This window comes from Squalius cephalus (genome assembly GCF_949319135.1).
Source record: "Squalius cephalus genome assembly, chromosome: 12".
Classification (NCBI taxonomy): Eukaryota; Metazoa; Chordata; class Actinopteri; order Cypriniformes; family Leuciscidae; genus Squalius; species Squalius cephalus.
Window position 1 is genome coordinate 17265473 of NC_137133.1, and position 18154 is coordinate 17283626.

At 39.5% G+C, this 18154-nt stretch overlaps 2 protein-coding genes across 10 annotated transcripts in view; one reads left to right on the forward strand and one right to left on the reverse strand.

Annotated features, from left to right (window-relative positions):
• Positions 1-6377: 6377 nt before the first annotated feature.
• Positions 6378-11290, forward strand: zfp36l1b (zinc finger protein 36, C3H type-like 1b). 3 transcript variants are annotated; one of them, XM_079887715.1, is made up of 2 exons: positions 6378-6645; positions 8444-11290. In XM_079887715.1, the coding sequence occupies exons 1-2, from the start codon at positions 6595-6597 to the stop codon at positions 9446-9448; spliced, it is 1056 nt and encodes a 351-aa protein (XP_079743841.1). In that variant the 5' UTR covers positions 6378-6594; the 3' UTR covers positions 9449-11290. The 3 variants fall into 3 exon arrangements, with proteins under 3 accessions (XP_079743841.1, XP_079743842.1, XP_079743843.1); XM_079887716.1 differs by lacking the exon at positions 6378-6645 and adding an exon at positions 7250-7299 and having other exon boundaries at positions 7396-11290; XM_079887717.1 differs by lacking the exon at positions 6378-6645 and adding an exon at positions 7250-7299 and having other exon boundaries at positions 7454-11290.
• rad51b (RAD51 paralog B) overlaps positions 9814-18154 on the reverse strand; it is a 55465-nt gene continuing 47124 nt past the window's right edge. For 5 of the 7 annotated variants that reach the window (XM_079887712.1, XM_079887711.1, XM_079887713.1 and 2 more), the window contains one exon: positions 9814-14517. In XM_079887712.1, coding sequence (XP_079743838.1) covers positions 14402-14517 — 116 coding nt within the window. In that variant the 3' untranslated portion in view covers positions 9814-14401. The remainder of the gene's footprint in view (positions 14518-18154) is intronic. The other 2 variants (XR_013822892.1, XR_013822893.1) reach the window with 1 other exon arrangement.

Below are 18154 nucleotides of genomic sequence, written 5' to 3' on the forward strand. Positions count from 1 at the left end.
CTGTAAAAACATTTGAGATCTCCGGTATGTTTGATTGAACTATTGAATTTGTTAAAGAAAGAAGATACTTTGAAAATGTTTGCTTGTTCATACAATGAAAGTCAATGGGGTCAAATGGTTTTGGGCCTATATAAAACATTCTTCAAAAAATCTTCTTTTATGTTCCGCAGAAGAAAGGAAGTCATGCAGGTTTGGATCAACATGAGGGTGGGTAAATTATCACAGATTTGTTCCTTAACGGTCAGATCTGTGACTTTTGATAGCACATTTTGGTATCTCAACAAATCAGAGCCAAGTTTGCAACATTTTTGAAAACTCTCCCGAAACGTCTCCATTTGCGCTATACGGTGTCCTTTCTGTTTATCACACATGCCTGATTTCTTGCAGCTTTAACAAACATTTCTGGCCTACACAAATCACACCAGATGTGTCTATCTGTTCCAGTTCCTTAAACCTCCCAGATGTTGTGGGGTCTCTAGACACAACAGTTTTGGCACTGTTTTTTGTATAAAAATGTTGTGTATGACAGCGACCTGGATTTTCTTGTGAAATGATGTCTTTTATCTCTTTTCTGTGTTACATAAAACAATATATGAGCAGAATTCCACGATCAATCATATTTTAAAACACGAAGCCCTTATCTGGCCAAGGGCCTCTTGTGAAATAACATACCACAGTGTGTGAACCAAAATAAATCACCGCACTCCCTTTTCCCCTTGATTTTCTTTTTTCTCTTTCGCTGTTTCTCTCGTTCCCTCTTTATCATACATGGGTATGTCTACAAAATCAGCAAAGAGATTCAACAAGTTGCAACATTCTGGCATAAAAACACTTGAGAATTAAACCAACTCATTTTCAATAACAAAACACATCATCAGTCTGGGGAAAACTACAGTTCCTGCCAAGGTCTCTGGGCTCTGGGTACAACAGGGCAAAAAGTCCATATGACTGAATATTGATGAAGAAATAAAATGAGTGCAAAAAGAAATGGACTTTTTAACCCGTTCAATTAGGGGACTTCCTATCCCAAATACTATCCCCCAACTTATTTGCGTAAACAAACATTAGATCATGGCGCAAACAACCCCAAAATCATAGGTTTGATTCTGTATGCAGATGTTCAGTCAAATTTCTTGAGTACAAATTGATAAAAGCTTCTGCCAAATGTAAATATGACAGTTACTGAAAAAAATCCAATTGAATTAATCACCCTGAACAAAGTTAAAAATCATAATCAAGTCTTTGTCTGAAACATGCATGTATAATAGGCTAATTGTCATTAGCTACATAAATCTGCAAATAAATAAATAACAATATTGGGTACGCCTGTTCTACTGCTCGTTAACGCAAATATGTAATCATCCAATCACATGGCATCAACTCGCACAACAATCTCTAGGGTTTACAGAGAATGTCAGAAAAAGTGTAAATATCCAGTGAGCAGCAGTTCTGCTGGTGAAAGTGCCTTGTTGATGTCAGAGGTCAGAGGTGAACGGCCAGACTGGTTTGAGCTGATGGAAAGGAGGAAACAGTAACTCAAATAACCATACTTTACAACCGAGGTCTTCAGAAGAGCATCTCTGAACAAACAACACGACAAACCTTGAAGCAGAGCTACAGCAGCAGAAGACACACCGGTGACACTCCTGTCAGATAACAACAGAAACTGAGGCTACAATTCACTCGGGATCACCAAAATTGGACAATAGAAGATTGGAAATCTTCAACCAGAAAACCAGTTGCCTGCTCTGATGAGTCTTGATTTCTGCTGTGACGTTCAGATGGTCGGGTCAGAATTTGGCATGAACAACATGAAAGCATGGATCCGTCCTGGTTGTGGTGTAAATAGTGCAGGGGAAATTTTTTATTGGCACACTTTGGGCCCCTTGGTACCAATTGAGCGTTGTTTAAATGTTAAACCAAAATGTTAAATTGGTAGCGAATTCGCATCTCATTCATGTTTTCCGATGACCTGCTTACGCTCCATTCTGGTTAAGGTTAAGGGGTGATGTTAGAGGTGAAACTTTGTGCTTAGTTTTTTTTTTTAAACAATCCAACAAATTCATACAAATTCGCTACCAATTTGCAAAAACATAGAGACAAAAAAAAAGTAGAGGCAAGATATGAGGAACAGCAGTTGGCATTACAGGGAAAGCTAATGGCCACACATATAACATCACAGAAGAAAAACATTTGGACGGCAGCAACATTTCCTACAGAATGGAAAAGAAGAAGCTCAAACTGCAGATTATTTGAATCTGTCTGAACCAAAAATAAGCAGTTAATTCAAATGGCTTTGGGAATTAACTATAATAAACTCACTGCAAACATGAACCCAATGGCACCATGATTGGAGCAGAGAAATCTGTTAAGAATAAGCATCAAATGATAAATCCCTGGTGCATAATAGATCACTAACACGCAAAAAAAAAAAAAACATGTGCATCATCAGGATAGAGCTGTTATGACGTTGACAATGAACTCATTGTACTGCCTTCATTAAAAGCTGAGGGAAACTGGTTCTGATTATTTTTGAAAGACAAAAAAATGTTTTCGGGTGACTCACTATGAGTAAAGACAGGCATGGCTTTGGTGCTTATACATTTTCAGGCATGATGATTTAGATACGAGTCATGCGCGAACGTGGCCTGCTGCGACCTGTAGAGCATCAGTATCATGCAAGTGTGATTTCAGGCCATCTCCAAGGCCACAGCCTCAGCCTCAGATGCCCATACCGAGGTAAATCAGGACACGGCAGATGATAATAAACATAAGCTATAAGCGACAGCTGCCTGGGGACACGTTCTCCGGTTTCATATCAATGCATGAACATAAGTGGAAGTCCTTTCACACAGGTTTGAATCTAAAAGCTGTTTCACATTAGCAATGCTGCTCTGAAATAGGCTCTAACCTGAAACAGCTACACAGCTAACCACAGTTTCTGAACGCCACTCGGGCGCCACAAACCTAGCCGTTGTTCTGTTACTTTTCATTTCCTCTGACACTTTTTACACTTGGGAGACAGGAGAGAAGGAAACGTGTGCATCTTTACATTAGAGAATGTCTGTACAAAGGACTATCCATCTCTTTTCTTGTCTTGCTCCCATATGTTGCACATTACAGGCTAATCACATCCAGACTTGGAGCCATGGAATGTCACCACCTTGCTTTTGGTTTTATTTTCCATTGCGAGTTCTACTCTCACAGGAACAATCATATCTGACTCACATTCCGCTGACTTCACTGAATAATTTCAGCAATTAATCTCTGAGTTAATGTCATAAACGGAATAGGAAGCAAAACATGACCTATGGTCACGAGCGGGGACTATAACAGGACTAGTCCCTGCGGTCACCCACCCAAAAGACAAACAAAACTTAATTTGACTTGGCTGTTTGTGCCGGTTCAGGTTCTGAGTTTGTTGGAAGTCCTGCTCAAATGTGACCTTTTGTTCTGTAAATTCAGTCATATCCAGAACACATACTTTTATTGATGTGAAAATACATCAAAAACAACAAATGGGCTGTTGGGTAATTGGAAGGACTCAATTGAGCGGAGATTATGGTTTTCAAGTGCTTCAGGGAAAACAAATTTTCCATGGAACAACCTTTTGGAAGTCCAAAATAAACTCATCCCTTATGAATCTCTAATAAAATGGAGAATACCTGAAAACAGACCTTCCCACCAAATACAACATTAAAAAACATGTCTTCCCATTTGAAGTCCTTCCATAATTCTAACACAATCTTTGACTGACGCTAGTGGCTACGGTCTTTAGCGTCCTTGTTAATGAACCTGCCTCCTATGCCGGAGGCCTCGGTTTTAATCCAATGACTTGAAGGAATCGTTCACCCAAAAATTAATAAAGTAACCCATGTGTCATTTCAAATTGGTTCGGATTATGAGGTATGGACTACTGTTATGATACTTTAATGGTGCTTTTACATCCTTTTTAATGTTTGAAAGTTCAAATTCTCATTTGTTATATATATATAAAAAAAAAAATCATATGAGTTTAGAACAACATGAGAGTGAAAAAAAAAAAAAAATGTTTTTTTAAATTTTGGGTGAATTATTCCCTTAATGGTGCAGTAAGAAATTTCTGAGAAACGCTGTTGAAAGTGGATCGGACCAAGCAGCACAACATGCTTGTTGCCAATCAGCAGTAGGGGGTGTGTTCACTTATGATGGGGGAAGAAAGCGTGAGCCAATCAGCAGTAGGGGGCGTGTTCACTTATGATGGGGGAGGAGAGTGTGAACCAATCAGCAGTAGGGTCCGTGTCCACTCATGATCGGAGAGGAGAGAGAGTGAGCAAGAGGGAGATTTGAAGAAAGACTGTAGAAAGAGAGATGACTAAGAGACATTACAAAAGAGGAATATCACTGGAAAAAGAAGGGTTATGATCAGGCAACAGCTTTAGGACCCACATTAATATTAGAAAAGCTGTCCAGCGCTGGAGAGACCGAAGCGGGAAGGCCTGAAAACAGATGCGAGGTTGCGTTGTTTCTGCTCCATATGTGAGCAGTGTTTCAAAGGACCAAGATATCCTGTTGTTGTAATGTTAGCTCTTAGTAACAGGACAGTTTTGAGTGTTGTTGTTCATCTGGAGCTGCTGTGCTGCTGACTAACAACCAACTCTTGCTTGGATATCTTGTGTACTGTATGTTCATTTTTTGTTCTTCCTTATCGTTTGTTTGTCATCCTCACTTTATTTTTTGCGAAGCATTGTTTTGCTTCACTTCAGCTATGATAAAGAGACATACTCTCTTACATTATGTGCATTTTGGGGGCGGAGCAATGAAGGGAGGGGTGTGTTTGTTTGAGTTGATTTCAAATATCAACAATGTTTCTCAGAAATCGCTTACTGCACCTTTAATTCTAAAGAAATATACTGATGTTTTGACTTTTGTAGTTCATCAAACGATTATGTCATTTACTCACTGTTATGTCTTTCCAAACCTGATACTTTGAACTTAATGAATAAATTCAGTTGATCCAAACAACTGAACCCTGTTGAAAACAAAACATTTTTTAAAATAATCTTCTGTGTTCCTCATTAGAAAGAAAGCCATGGGTTTGGAACAACATGAGAGTGAGTGAACTACTGCTTTAAAGTAACTTTTATTTCATTAGCATTCTGCCATGAATAAAATATCTAAGCATGATTACTTAAGTCTAGATACAGAAAACAAGCTGAAATAGACTTTGAAAAGCACTTCTGTGAATACTTTGGATACAGCTCTAAGGCTCTGATAAAAATTGAAACCGAAGGTCAGGGTCTTTGGCGAGGGACATTGCGGTTGACAAAGCATTGAGGACAGGAGGTCCTGATGGGTCAGCTGAATCTGCAGAAATTATTTTCGGGTAATGTTTGGAGAAAACAACACAAAGGAAACCAGAAACTATCAGAGACATCTTAAACATGCCAGTGCCTGGGTTTACAGGATCAAGACCCTGGAAGCAGTAAAGGATGCTGGCTTCTGTTGCAGCATGAACTGTGCGTCCATTTCATCAAGCAATGCCTTTGAGTTAGTTTGCATCATTAAAAAAAAAAAAAAAAAACCTGTTTAAAAAAAAAAAACTCAATCATTGAAGGAAAATGAAAATGAAGGAAAAAACTTCAGAATATAGATAAGAATACTGTTGGTGTATGTAAGTGCTGCTGAAGTGGAGATTTCTGAGATTTCTGCAGGAGAGAAAAAACAAAACGAAACAGCCTTTTGAGAGACTGTAATTGAAATCTTCAGACACAAATAGATAAAATGCTATAAAAGATACACTTAAAAGAGTATTTTGGATGTTTCCTTCCACTAGTTTAAAAAAAAAAAAAAACTTTTGAAAAGCCAAAAAAAAAGAGAAAAATCTCAAAACTGACAGATGCATGAAAAAAAAAAAAAAAAAAAAAAAAAAAATTCGTCATAAATAATACTTCTATTTGGAGCCTTTAAATAAATTAATACAAAATCATTGTATATTCAAATGTAGCCTAAGTGATTTTCTAAAAATATATGGAAACATTTAAACTAATAGCTGGATTTTATATTAATATAGTGTACAATACCCTACAGTTTATTTGCTTATACACTGAGACCCACTGTCCATTAGAATAGAAATCTAAAAAAAACAAAGAAAAAAAAAACATTCATGATATTATGACTTCGGCTACTAATGTCACCTCTTACTTTAAATAGTCAAATTCATATTTGTGTTGTTTGATTTAAATATAACAGCTATATTTGGAATGCACTGAATGGGTTAAAACGCTCGGGAAGAACTCCAGGCTGTGATTGAATGTATGGTAATGAAGTTTCGTAGAAATGAAGTTTCGTAATCAGTTGAGTCTACATCACGTCAAAGCGCCAGAGAGACGTGCGGAACAGGGGCGTGGCCTGAAACAGCCCCGCCCACTCCGCCAGGAAGACTGCGCAAGTTTTTATAAAGGATATGCGCGCAAGTTTTGGCAGGACAGAGGGGGCTCTCTGCGGGGCAGAACTATATCAAAGACCCTTCAAACACAGGAATACTCCCACCGTGCCTTAACAAACCATCTGTTTGTCAACTTTTAAGTATTTTCAACAACTCCCGATTCCACAATGACTGCAGCCGTCGTGTCTTCTTTCTTCGATTACGAAGTGACGAATAAGGTAATTAATATTTTTGGGGAAGTAGTTTTAAGCATTTTATCAGTTTACTTGAATGCGAAACAGATCATTATCTCATATAAATGTAGCTGTAGTTTGAGATGCTGTTTTCTACACCGATGTCAAACTTTTCTGGCTTATGTGTGTGTGTCTGCGAGTGAGTGAGAGAGAGACAGAGAGACAGACAGAGAGAGAGAGAGAGAGAGAGAGAGAGAGAGAGAGAGAGAGAGAATCTTGCTTGTGAACTTTATCTAGTTTCGTGCATCTCATGATCTGCAGTCATCGATTGCTAATCGATTAAGGAAAGCTAATAGATTAGATTAGTTACATTCATCTGCGTTTATGCGTCATTAGTTAAACGTATGCTTCACATAAAGGTTTGCATTATTTGCTCTCGATTCGATTATTCACAACAGGGAAGGCCACAAATCTAGATTTGATTTGAAACGAGTTCTCTAACATGGGAAACATGGGTTAGACTTAGGCTAATGATTTACTTTTATTGACCTTTTTTTTAAACTGTAGCATTTCTAACCTAAAATGAAGGCAATTTTATTGATTTATCGTATTACTTTATTAAGTTAACGTTACTTTACTCTCCCTCAAGTTGTTCCAAAACCTGTACGAGTTTCTATCTTCTGCTGAACACAAAATAAGGTAAGACATTTTTAAGAATATTGGTAACCAGAGTTGATTGTAGCCATTGACTTTCATAGTATTTTTAATTTTTATTTTTTTTTCCTACTATGGAAGTCAATGGCTACCGTCGACTGTCTGGTTACCAGTATTCTTCAAAATATAATCTTTTTAGTTCAACAGAAGACTCATGCAGGTTTGGAACAACATAACGGTGAGTAAATGATTACAGAATTTTCTTTATTGGGTGAACTATCCCTCTAGCACAAAAGGAGATGTTAGGCTAATGTCATTAGGTGGCGTTTCGCTTTAATCAAAATGGATAATTGTTTTAAACACCTATGTTTAAGCAAAAGTAGTTGGTGAGCAATATTGTGATTCTTCTGAAGTCATCATTCATTTTAAACATAGTGTTGCCATCACGTGACTTGCGAGAGCCAGTAGTGTTTGGTATCAGTTAGGCTATATCCACCCTATAATGTCACATAATATTTTAATTGAACCTACTGCTAATTATGTTTGAGAGTTATTACTGATGGGAATATTATCAGTCAATTACGACTTTAATTTCTTACCATGTTCTGTAATTTTACCCAAAAATAAGTATTGCTCACCATTCAGCATAGAAGTTCATGGGGCAAATAAATGACACAATTTTTGGCATAAAACTTGGCACGCCACTTTTAAAAACCTGAGAATGGCCAAAGTTGTCTCAGACACTTGTGACCTACCTAGAATTCAAACATAGCCTGGGTGGTCATTTTTATCATCCCCAATACATAAGACAGATTTTAATAAAATGCATATTTTCTCTTACCTTATAGAAAGCCAGAAAAAGTTATGAGGTTTTGTAACTTAATGAGAGTGTTTCATAGTTATTGGTTATGCAATAAATCATCATGCTAATGCGCACCATTTCAGATGATACATGAGTCTTGCACATTCAGTTTTATGACTTAATAAACCTTTCACTTTTAAAGAGATTGCTGTGTGGGTTAAAAGTGCTGGGTCATTAGTGTTATCTCTTAAAAACAGACCTTAGAGCTGACCTGAAGCCAGAAAATACCATCAGCGTGTAATAAACTCCCACTGGTGGTATTTGGGGCAAAGTGAGTCATAATCATGCCAAATTTTTGAGACGTTGTTCTGTTTACTTCATTTTCAGAACAATAAGATGATGACCTACAACAGTCCCCTCTCCAGTCCCCATATACAGTCTGTCCCCTCCACCGGTGCCAATACCCCCTTCACCCCCACCGGGTCCCTGCTGGACAGGAAGGTGGTGGGTACCCCTTCAATGGGACTCTACCAGCGTCGCCACTCTGTGTCCGTTACCAGCTCCAAATCAATGCAGAACCAATATATTAACAGTCTCAAGATGGAAGGCTCGGTTTCCATGAATGGGAGCAGTAACAACAAGGAGAACCGCTTTCGTGACCGGTCCTTCTCTGAAACTGGGGAGCGTCTAAGGCCGAGCAACATCACGTGCATTAGTGCCAACGGAAACAGCCAGATCAACTCAAGCCGCTATAAAACCGAACTCTGCAGACCCTTCGAGGAGAACGGCACTTGTAAATATGGTGACAAGTGCCAGTTTGCCCACGGGATGCACGAGCTTCGTAGTCTAAATCGCCACCCCAAGTACAAGACCGAGCTCTGTCGCACATTCCACAGCATTGGTTACTGCCCGTATGGGCCGCGTTGCCACTTCATCCACAACGCAGAGGAGCGCCGCGGACCCCCTCCGCTCTCTGCCTTCAACAAGATGGAGCGCCCACGCCTTCATCACAGCTACAGTTTTGCCGGTTTCCCAAGCTCAGGTGGCTCCCAGGACAGCCCAACCTCTGTCACACCTCCGCCCATATTTTCCACCGAAGACATCAACGAGTGGCCCAGCAACCCCTTCACTTACTCGAGCCAAGAGCTCGCCAACCTGTTTGGGCCCAGTTTAGGTGGCACCACTGTTCCTGATCTGCCCGGTCCTCACTCACCTACCGCACCCTCCTTCTTCAGGCCCATGTCCGAGTCTCCACCAAGTCCTCCGGACTCCCTCTCCGACCAGGAGGGCTACCAGAGCAGCCTGGGCAGCCAGAGCGGATCTGAGTCACCCGTGCTGGACGCGACACGTCGCCTCCCCATCTTCAGCAGACTCTCTATCTCTGATGATTAAAAGCTGCCCCTCAGAGATCTCAGGCCTTGAGAGGGACAAAGCAAAGATAGAGTAATTTTCCTCCTAGCAATCCCTTCCTGTCCTCGGTTTGTTTACAGCAGAGAAGTGGAATAAAGTACAGTGTTCTCGTAGCCACTGAGTCAAATCAGATACCATATTACCCTGTAGCGTCAACTTTGAGCATATACCCACGTCTTAACATGTCTGATGTAATGCAAAAAAAAAAAAAACAGAACTGTTCGCCTCTAGGCCCGCTCAAATGTTGAGTGTCTCGGAATCCTCAGTGGAACATGTTAAACAAATCCCTATTTAGTTCATTTTGTTCAAACTAAAGAGCATAGTTTTTCCTAAATTGTTCAAGGATGTTCTTGTTCAAAGAATCTACTGAATATTATTGCAACGATGTGCTTTACAGACCTGAAAGTGCCACTTTTCTTGCAGAAAACTCTCGCCGGTAGATCGTCTGGACTTTAAGTGCCTATCAAACAATTACTTTCCTACTTTTCCAATCACGTCGATTTTTTGGAGATCTGGGGTAGAAAACCCATCTTAGATTTGTATGAATCATTCTGAGAGATATTTGTACGTCTAGTGGTGCTAAATGGTAATTATCCCTAGAACATGTGATCCCTTATGCTAAAATAGTGTCTGCTGGTTGTTGGATTATGTAAGAGAGAACATGTGTGAGAGAGGACATCCTTCCTTTATTCCTTCTGTTCATATTACCACTAAAGATGTGACTTCAGTGGCCACTAATTGTTTCGTTGTAAACAGATCGTTGAAATGTTATATCATTAATTCAATATCGTATTTCCCCTATTATTGTTATAATATAGTTGTTATTACATCATTACAATTATTGTTGGTATTTTCTGTTTGGAAATGAGAACTTTCAGACTGAAAGTTTTGCTTGTCAGTGCTTATTTAACTTATCAAAATGTATTTATTGCTGATTGTAAGCATTTTTTTTATTTTGTTTGTATTTATCTGGATAATGAAACAATAGAATATATTTTCCTTTATGTTAAATTATGATCTTCCGTATTAATCGTAAGATTGTGAAGACCTTTTTCGTTAAGTTTCAACAGTTAATATATTATACTGCAATGACATTTTGTAACTACATTTTGATTTATTTTTAAAGTGAAGCTTAATTTAAAATGAGAATGCAAGAGGATTGTTTTGCATTTATTTATTATTTTTCTCCCTAATGTTGGACTGCAGTTTCAAGATGTTTATGCCTCTATAATCCTTTATTATTTGGCTTCGACCGTCTAGAATGTAAACTGAGTTTTCTTGACAATAACAGTCCTGTGCCTGTGATTTTATAAATCTGATGTTTAGACTGGGATCCTCTCACTAAGACTTCTTTTGGTATGAACAAATCACAGACAATAAATGCATTATAGTACCAATCTCATGACCCCCGCGGTGGTCCAAACCTCTGATCTGACATGTCTAAAATGGACGGTTAATAAGGGAATTGTGAAATATGCATTTGTCTATTTATTTTGCCCATTTTGAAACCATGTTACGTTCACCAGCAAGCATGTGTTGTTTTGATTTGTTATGACTCAAAATTCTTATTTATTTACAGATTTTGGACCACTTCTACTTGCTAAGTGCCTAACAGTACATTCCAAGAGTCTTGTACCTTTTAGGGTTGTAATCCAGAGTTCATTATATAGATTTTAGTGGAAATTCGAGGTTAACAGGATTGACATTGAGAGAGCTACATTTGAATGTGTCCTATGTTAACAGCTATTGCTGTTCACATCAATATGTTTTCTTTTGTAACGACAGATTGCAGTTTAAACCAATAAAATACCTATTTATAAGCAATTCGACATTGTGTTTTATTTCCACACGAATGAAAAGCTCGATAAATGTGACAAAAGAACCAAGAATGACTCTCGGAACTGTTTTTGTAAGTTTGGCAAAGCAAGGGTAATACACTCTAACGCAGCTGTGCTTATTATTTCATGCCATATTTTTGACATTCTCCCTGAAAAAAAATTCTTATTCCTAAAAGCCACAAACTTGCATTCCACACTGATCCCAATACAGACGGGGGGCTGGGGGGGGGGATGTTAATGAACCAGCTAAAATGCTCGAACTGCTTTCCTGGAAAAGTGCTCATACACAGGAAATCAAAATTCTGTCCCAGCCCAATAGTAAGGATGTGAAAGCCCCTAAACTATGTCTTTCCCTGGCACTGATGTCAATGGCTTTTGGAATCTCTGGGCTGCTTTCAAAAGTACTGGCAAAGACTGGACTACTAGATAGAAAGAACAGGCCTCTTGAGAACAGACAGTTTGTTACTGTAGCAACAGTCAGGAGGGGTCTATGTGTTTGCTCCCTACGTCACTGAACAAGCATCCATGCTCTGCGAGCACTGTCAGTCCTTGCTGGGTTTAAAATTTAAGTAATTTCCCTTAGAGAGAGAATACCAAGCTAAGTTCCTGAGGAAAGCTGTGATCATGAATACAATCATAGCAGATAGGAGCCAGATGGCCATCTGAGTAGTACAAAGTTTAGCATTTGCACTGCTTTAGCTTTTGGTCTTTGAAAATCCTGTCATTTACTAACCAAATTTTATTTCTTTTTTTTTTTTTTCATTTACATTTATTTCAGTACATATTTAATTCAGTAGTTGCCTTTATATTTTAACTCTTTCCCTGGCAGCGTTTTTGTTTTGTTTTTTGGATCATTTTCACAAAAGTTTTATGGCCCCCAGAATATTTTGTTGTATGAATATCTGAACATTGCAATAGCCTATATCAAAAGAAAGAACAGACCCTCTGCTTTTAAACAAAAAAACTGCTTTATTCTCTCTTCATGCATTCTTTTTTTATCAACACTTGAATGTGGGTAAGTTTCTTAAAAAAGCTTTTAAAAAAAAATCACGTTTTTTGTCAAAGAATACATCTGGATCAGATTCAGAACGATGATCAAAACATTGATGGACTAGATGGACCCCATCTTTAGAGACATTATTTTTTAGAGTTTTTAGGTGAAGCAACCCATTAAAAAACAAAATTATGCAGCAAAGCATAACAGCAATCCCGTATTTAGGGTGGTCACTGTTGATAAAAGTGTTGTTATTGTTAAAAAAGGCATTCTGTTAAGAATGCACATGGCAGTCAATGTCTATGCACACCAGGGCTGTGGGTCACACTGGGCCTTTAAGAACAGGCAAGAGGAATAAGGCCAAAGTCGCAGTTGAGCAATACTCGCACCATAGACTTTGTAATTCCTCTATCAGCTCTTTTTGTTCCTCTGAGTGTTTCAGAGGGCAATGAGTAAACAAAGAAGAGTTCACAATGTCAGAAAATTGAAACAATTTATTCTAATGTATGTATAAAAGGGGCATTTTGGGGAGTTTTGAGCTAGGGGAATGTGTGGTTGTTGGTTTAACCTCAAGACTAAATGAGCCAAGAACAAAACAAAAGGTTCTGAAACAGAACTGACTTCAGGTCATGAGTATCCAGTTTTATCAATTCAAAAGCAAACACTGCAGAAAAAAAAAAAGAAAAAAAAAAAGAATCAAGGCTAATTTTGAATATACTGATATTCGACACATAAATCATTCAACAATGTTATTTCTCAGAACAATAAAGCCCCAAACAATGTGTGTGCATGCTGTGGTTGGTTTGTATTGTGGCACTCATAGAAAGCCTGATGTGAGGGATGAGTACAGATCAATGTGGATTTTAGACTCACGTCAGAATCTTATGACTCTCTGCTCTGATTTTTAAATTCACCATGAATGTATAATTCTCCAGAGCCTTCTGGTTTGCAGGGGAAAAAGGAGTTTCTTTGGAAGGAAGGAGAGTTTTCCTCCCCTCGGTACAGGCACAGGCAGCGATATCGCCACAGGTCAACCATTAAATGATCTGTCAAAACATGTGAACTCTCAGCCTATCAGCCTGCTTATGGGGGGAAGGGAGGAGAGATATACAGAAAGAGGATGAAAGAGAAAGACAGACAGAAAGAACACCTACTCAGCATTGCGGAATGGGTAGTCAAAACTGACTTTATCTGCTGGTGGAGAGAGCTAAAGATCGTCGTTTGCGCTGTCAGCACAATCTGCTAATGAAGCTGAAATAATGAGAGATTAGAAGACGTTGAATTTGAAAATCAGTTAGATTTATTAATGTTAGAAGTATAAAAGCTGTACTTTCTGCACTTAACTCACTAGAAAGGAATAGACCATAGAGAATGTGTCGATGCTTATATGTGCAGATACAACCAAAAGCAAAACAAGCTGAAAAAGGAGGAACCACCCAAAATAACACCATTGTTCATCTAATCAGACAAACTTCCCTTTAAGGCAGAGGAACCATGGGAACAGGAGTCATGGGAACAGAAGCCATGGCAACGGCCAGTCAGGGTCAAGAAGCGTTTGGCCAAGACTGCTGTCTTATCACACGACTAGCAAGAGGAAAATTAAGCCTGTCAATCAATAGCTGACTGATGTTGCAGTTTTCTAACTAGATGAAAACTGAGGTAATGTTCTACGAAGGGGAGTCTTGGCCATCGACTTGTGGAGTTTGCTCTGTCCGCTTTGTGTCTGTCATTCTTTGTTGCCATAAAGAAGCTGCTGATCCACCACATGTTCCTGCAATGTTTAACCATGACTTGTACCTGAAAGAAATCATAAAGCAATCATATTATTTAATTGTTAGGAATATCTATGGTGCATAATAAATATTAAATGTGTGCCTCTACAATTTCAATAGCCTCATGCAAACTGAAGTGTCAGTATTAGTCATCAAATGACCATCGAAATAACCTTGATGTCTCAAATGCATCATCACACTTCGTTATCTTCAGATAATGGACGGCATTGAGTGTTTAACTGACATAGAAAACATTAGTCACTTCACATTTGTTTACTGGCCTTAAAAAAATAGGACAATAACAGCCACTAAGTTCTGCAGCCAAGGGTTCTCAGCAAGAAGAAGGCGTGGCCTGGGAGAGGTTGTAGATGAACCCCGTCCTCAATCTGATTGGCTGAAGCCCTGGATCTGTTCCATAGATAAAAGAACTTTCTGGGTTTTCATTCCCTGGAAAACATAAAAGCATAAAATTAAAACAGGAATTTATATCATCGAGGACCCCTGACCACCATGACTATAATATAAGATATTTGGAGGTAAGGTTAATTCAGGTCAATTTTGTTGTGAGTATGAAATCAACATGAATACAAATAATTAATTTCTAAAAACATATTTAAAAGATTTCCCCATTTCATTATCTTGGGCATTCTTATTTTGCACTGACCCATGAGCAACCCTTTAGTCTTGTCCACTGTCTCCCTAGTTTACCTGATTAGATGCAAGTGTCTCATGTTTCCGGTAACTGCTTAAAAAAATGACTCCACAAAATACTAGACAAGAAAAATAGGGGTTGGTTTTGCTTTGGCACAGGCTGACATCATTGTATTATACACAGATATACAGTATATAAACAGGTATCAATTTGAGTGAAAGTTTGTGGGAGGAAATAAAGGCTCCACTGATCCTTTAGGTTGAAACTCCATAGCAATCTACGATACTTCAAGTCTTGGTAAGGAACAGAAGCAGTTAAATGACCAATATGTATTCCTATAAAACCCAAGAAAACATACTCCTAGTGACCAGCTGAGGGAAATTAGTGCCACATTTTATGTGGCCAGGTTTGAGGAGGAAGACAGTGTAGAACATGGCTAAATACACATCCAGCTATGTTTTGCCACTGTCATTCCTGTGGCTGTGATGCTTATTACGAAACCTCTTTATTCCCAAACTCTGGCTTTTCATGAGAACAACACCTCCCATGAGGCTGGGTGCTAGTCTTGTTTCATTTTCTGTTAAAACCTCATGATGGGGCCCTAAAATAGAAGGCAAAGACAAGAACATCAAACTTCAACACTCAGTGAAGCAGTTCCTATCGGCAGAGATAAGAATCTGTATCAGGTGGAAGATCACTGTGGGCACTCATATTGGTAGGCTCCGCATTACTTATCTTTTTAAATTGCAAACTCTAATTGAAAATGAATGATGTCCATTGCTTTGACACTGCACATCACCATCTGTGTAAACACACTTAAGACTTGTGTACTAAAGCTAGCACAACCTCTGTAGAGTGATATTAGCATCCCACACACTGGCAACTTCCATGCTTGGAGTAATAACAGTCATGAGTGATTTTTCCAATTCCCCATAGAAGTAACAATCAGCAAAACGCATGACACATCAAAACAAGAGGGTTTGTTCTGGATGAGTCCTTCAAAACTATGACTAGTGATGATTTCACATGACTGGTATTCCAAAGCTATAAGCATGAACATACTGCTTACAAACATAATTATTCGCTTCATCTGGTTCGGTTTCCATTGCGTCATTCTACGCCGCCGAAACATCTATTCAATCTGGAGATAAGCAAACCCATAAACATACTTGAACAGAGTGCAGACGGATGTTGACTGGATCTCCTAACAAGCCTCTATATGAGACGTAACACATTAGTTTCGAGAGGCAGCGCCCTGCTAATACCATGAAGCAGAGTGGTCGGGAAATGCTCTCCAGCAAGTAGGCCACTCATACTCATGTGCTCTGCATTTTCCATTCGACTGCCTCTGTACAGTACGGCCTCTGTAATCACACCAGCAGCTTGAGACAAACCGTAAATGTTTACATATGCCTTTAAGGGGGCTGCTCCAAATTCCCTTAATATCCAGCCTTTCTCTCACCCTTTGTCACACTCAAACAAGCGCACACTGTGCTGTTAATAAGAATAGATGAGAGCTATTACGCTTTTTTTATTACTCCATAAAGCAGAACACATGGGGCAAGTCTTAGCAAGATTGGCGAGACAGGAAATAGCGGAAAGAAACCTGTAGCTTCAGGAGGCGCGAACATGGCCTATCACTCACCATTTTTCATTGTGCCCTTTTGGAAATGGAATGCAAGAGCTTTGAGAACTTAGAACGAGCACAAGTGAACATGTAGTAGTACATATGTAAAATAAACGATCCGGTTCGCAATGCCCAACTCACTGATCCAGGACCAGCACAGAGTGAACAAGAGAAGACTCCTCTTGAGTGTTCTCGCATTGACCCCCGCAACTCTGCCACTTTGATTTATGGAGCTCAGATGGAGTCTGGAGGGCTGCGAGGAGGAGATAAAAGCTTTCTGGAAATGAACACCTTAGTGAAACCTGCTGCAGTATAACATAACACGGAAAGGGCCCCTTCACCTGGAGCACTGCAGTCCAGAAAACTTCTCCATAGGGGGACACATCAGTAAGACCGTCTGGGCACAGAGAGAACTCTAGTGGATCAGCCCCACCAGAATGTGTTTTTGCACTTGAGTAGCATGTTGTAAGTCTTAGGAAACAGAAATCATTAGTAAGCCCCCTTTTCTCATAGGCCTGAGCTATTCTGGTGCAGTCGAAACAAAACCCCCACAATAATCAAACCGAATCGCTAAATTACAGAGATGAGCAGCTTGAAAAACGTCTCACAATCATGGGAGCTTTTACCCCGCAGAACCACAGCAGCTAAAGCCATCCAGATCCAACACTGATTGCTAATAATGAGTCAGTGTGGTACTGGCCAAGACACATGGTACAGCTCTGTAAAATCCCTCTACTCCTCACCCTGCTGGAAACATTGAGTCAGCCAAGGCCTTTTGTTTCAAGTTTATCTGTGTGAAGATAATGTGAGGCTTCAGCTTAGACACGCTGGGTAAATAAAATGGCACCTTCATGTTACCCAGGCTTCAAATAAGTTGCTTAGTTTGTCTAGAAAAATAGGCCGTAGAGAATACAGGATCCTCTGCCATGCTTTCCTGACAGGATGAAGAGTTTCGTTGTTCCCTTGTTGTTCCTGCAGATCCCATTGAACTCGCAAATCCTCCATGTGGCCTGGCAAAGGGGCAGCTTAATAAGGGCCTCGTTTTGTCCTTTGTGAGCCAAGGCTGGGGACATCAGCAAAAATGTTCTGATTCAGAAATGCTCCATTTCCTCTGTGAGATTTGAGGACACTGTGGCTTTTTAAGAGAGCCAAAATGAAGGACAGGAAGGGGGAATTGCAGTTGTGTAATTGCCCTTACATAATCTCGATATAAATTTAATGAATTGGATGATAACCACCCTTGACAGTAAACACCATTGTTTGCAAGCTTGTTTTTTTATGTGAGGTAGGGTCAGGATAGTTCATGTAGCTCAACTTATCCTCCTTCTTTTTAGGCATGAATTCAACTGACAGTCATCTGTCCAGGTCTGACTCAGAGCCTGAGAGTGTAATGCAAAGCCCATTTTACTTTCAGGAGTTTGGGTTTTGGTACCCATGTACTGTATGCAATGTCCTCTGCTGAAAGCGAAACACAGTTCTGGGAGTGCGGACATTTGCAGCTGTGACAGGGTGAGTCATTCTGTTTAGCACTTAAATAGAAAGGGGGTTTCTGTTCAACAATGACACTCACATAAGTACAGACAGAAATCTGCACATGTGTTTATGTGCACGCACACACATACACTACGTCTCAATGGGCGCTGGTAAATCAGCACCTGTGAACAGAATGAATCTTAAGAGAAACATGGCTTATGCAGAGGCTTTCATTTGTTGCTTCCATATTCACATGGATGCACGTGTGGCTGGAATACAGAGCAGCAGCTGCAGTCCGAGATGTGAGCAGATGACGGTTCCTAGAAGAAAAC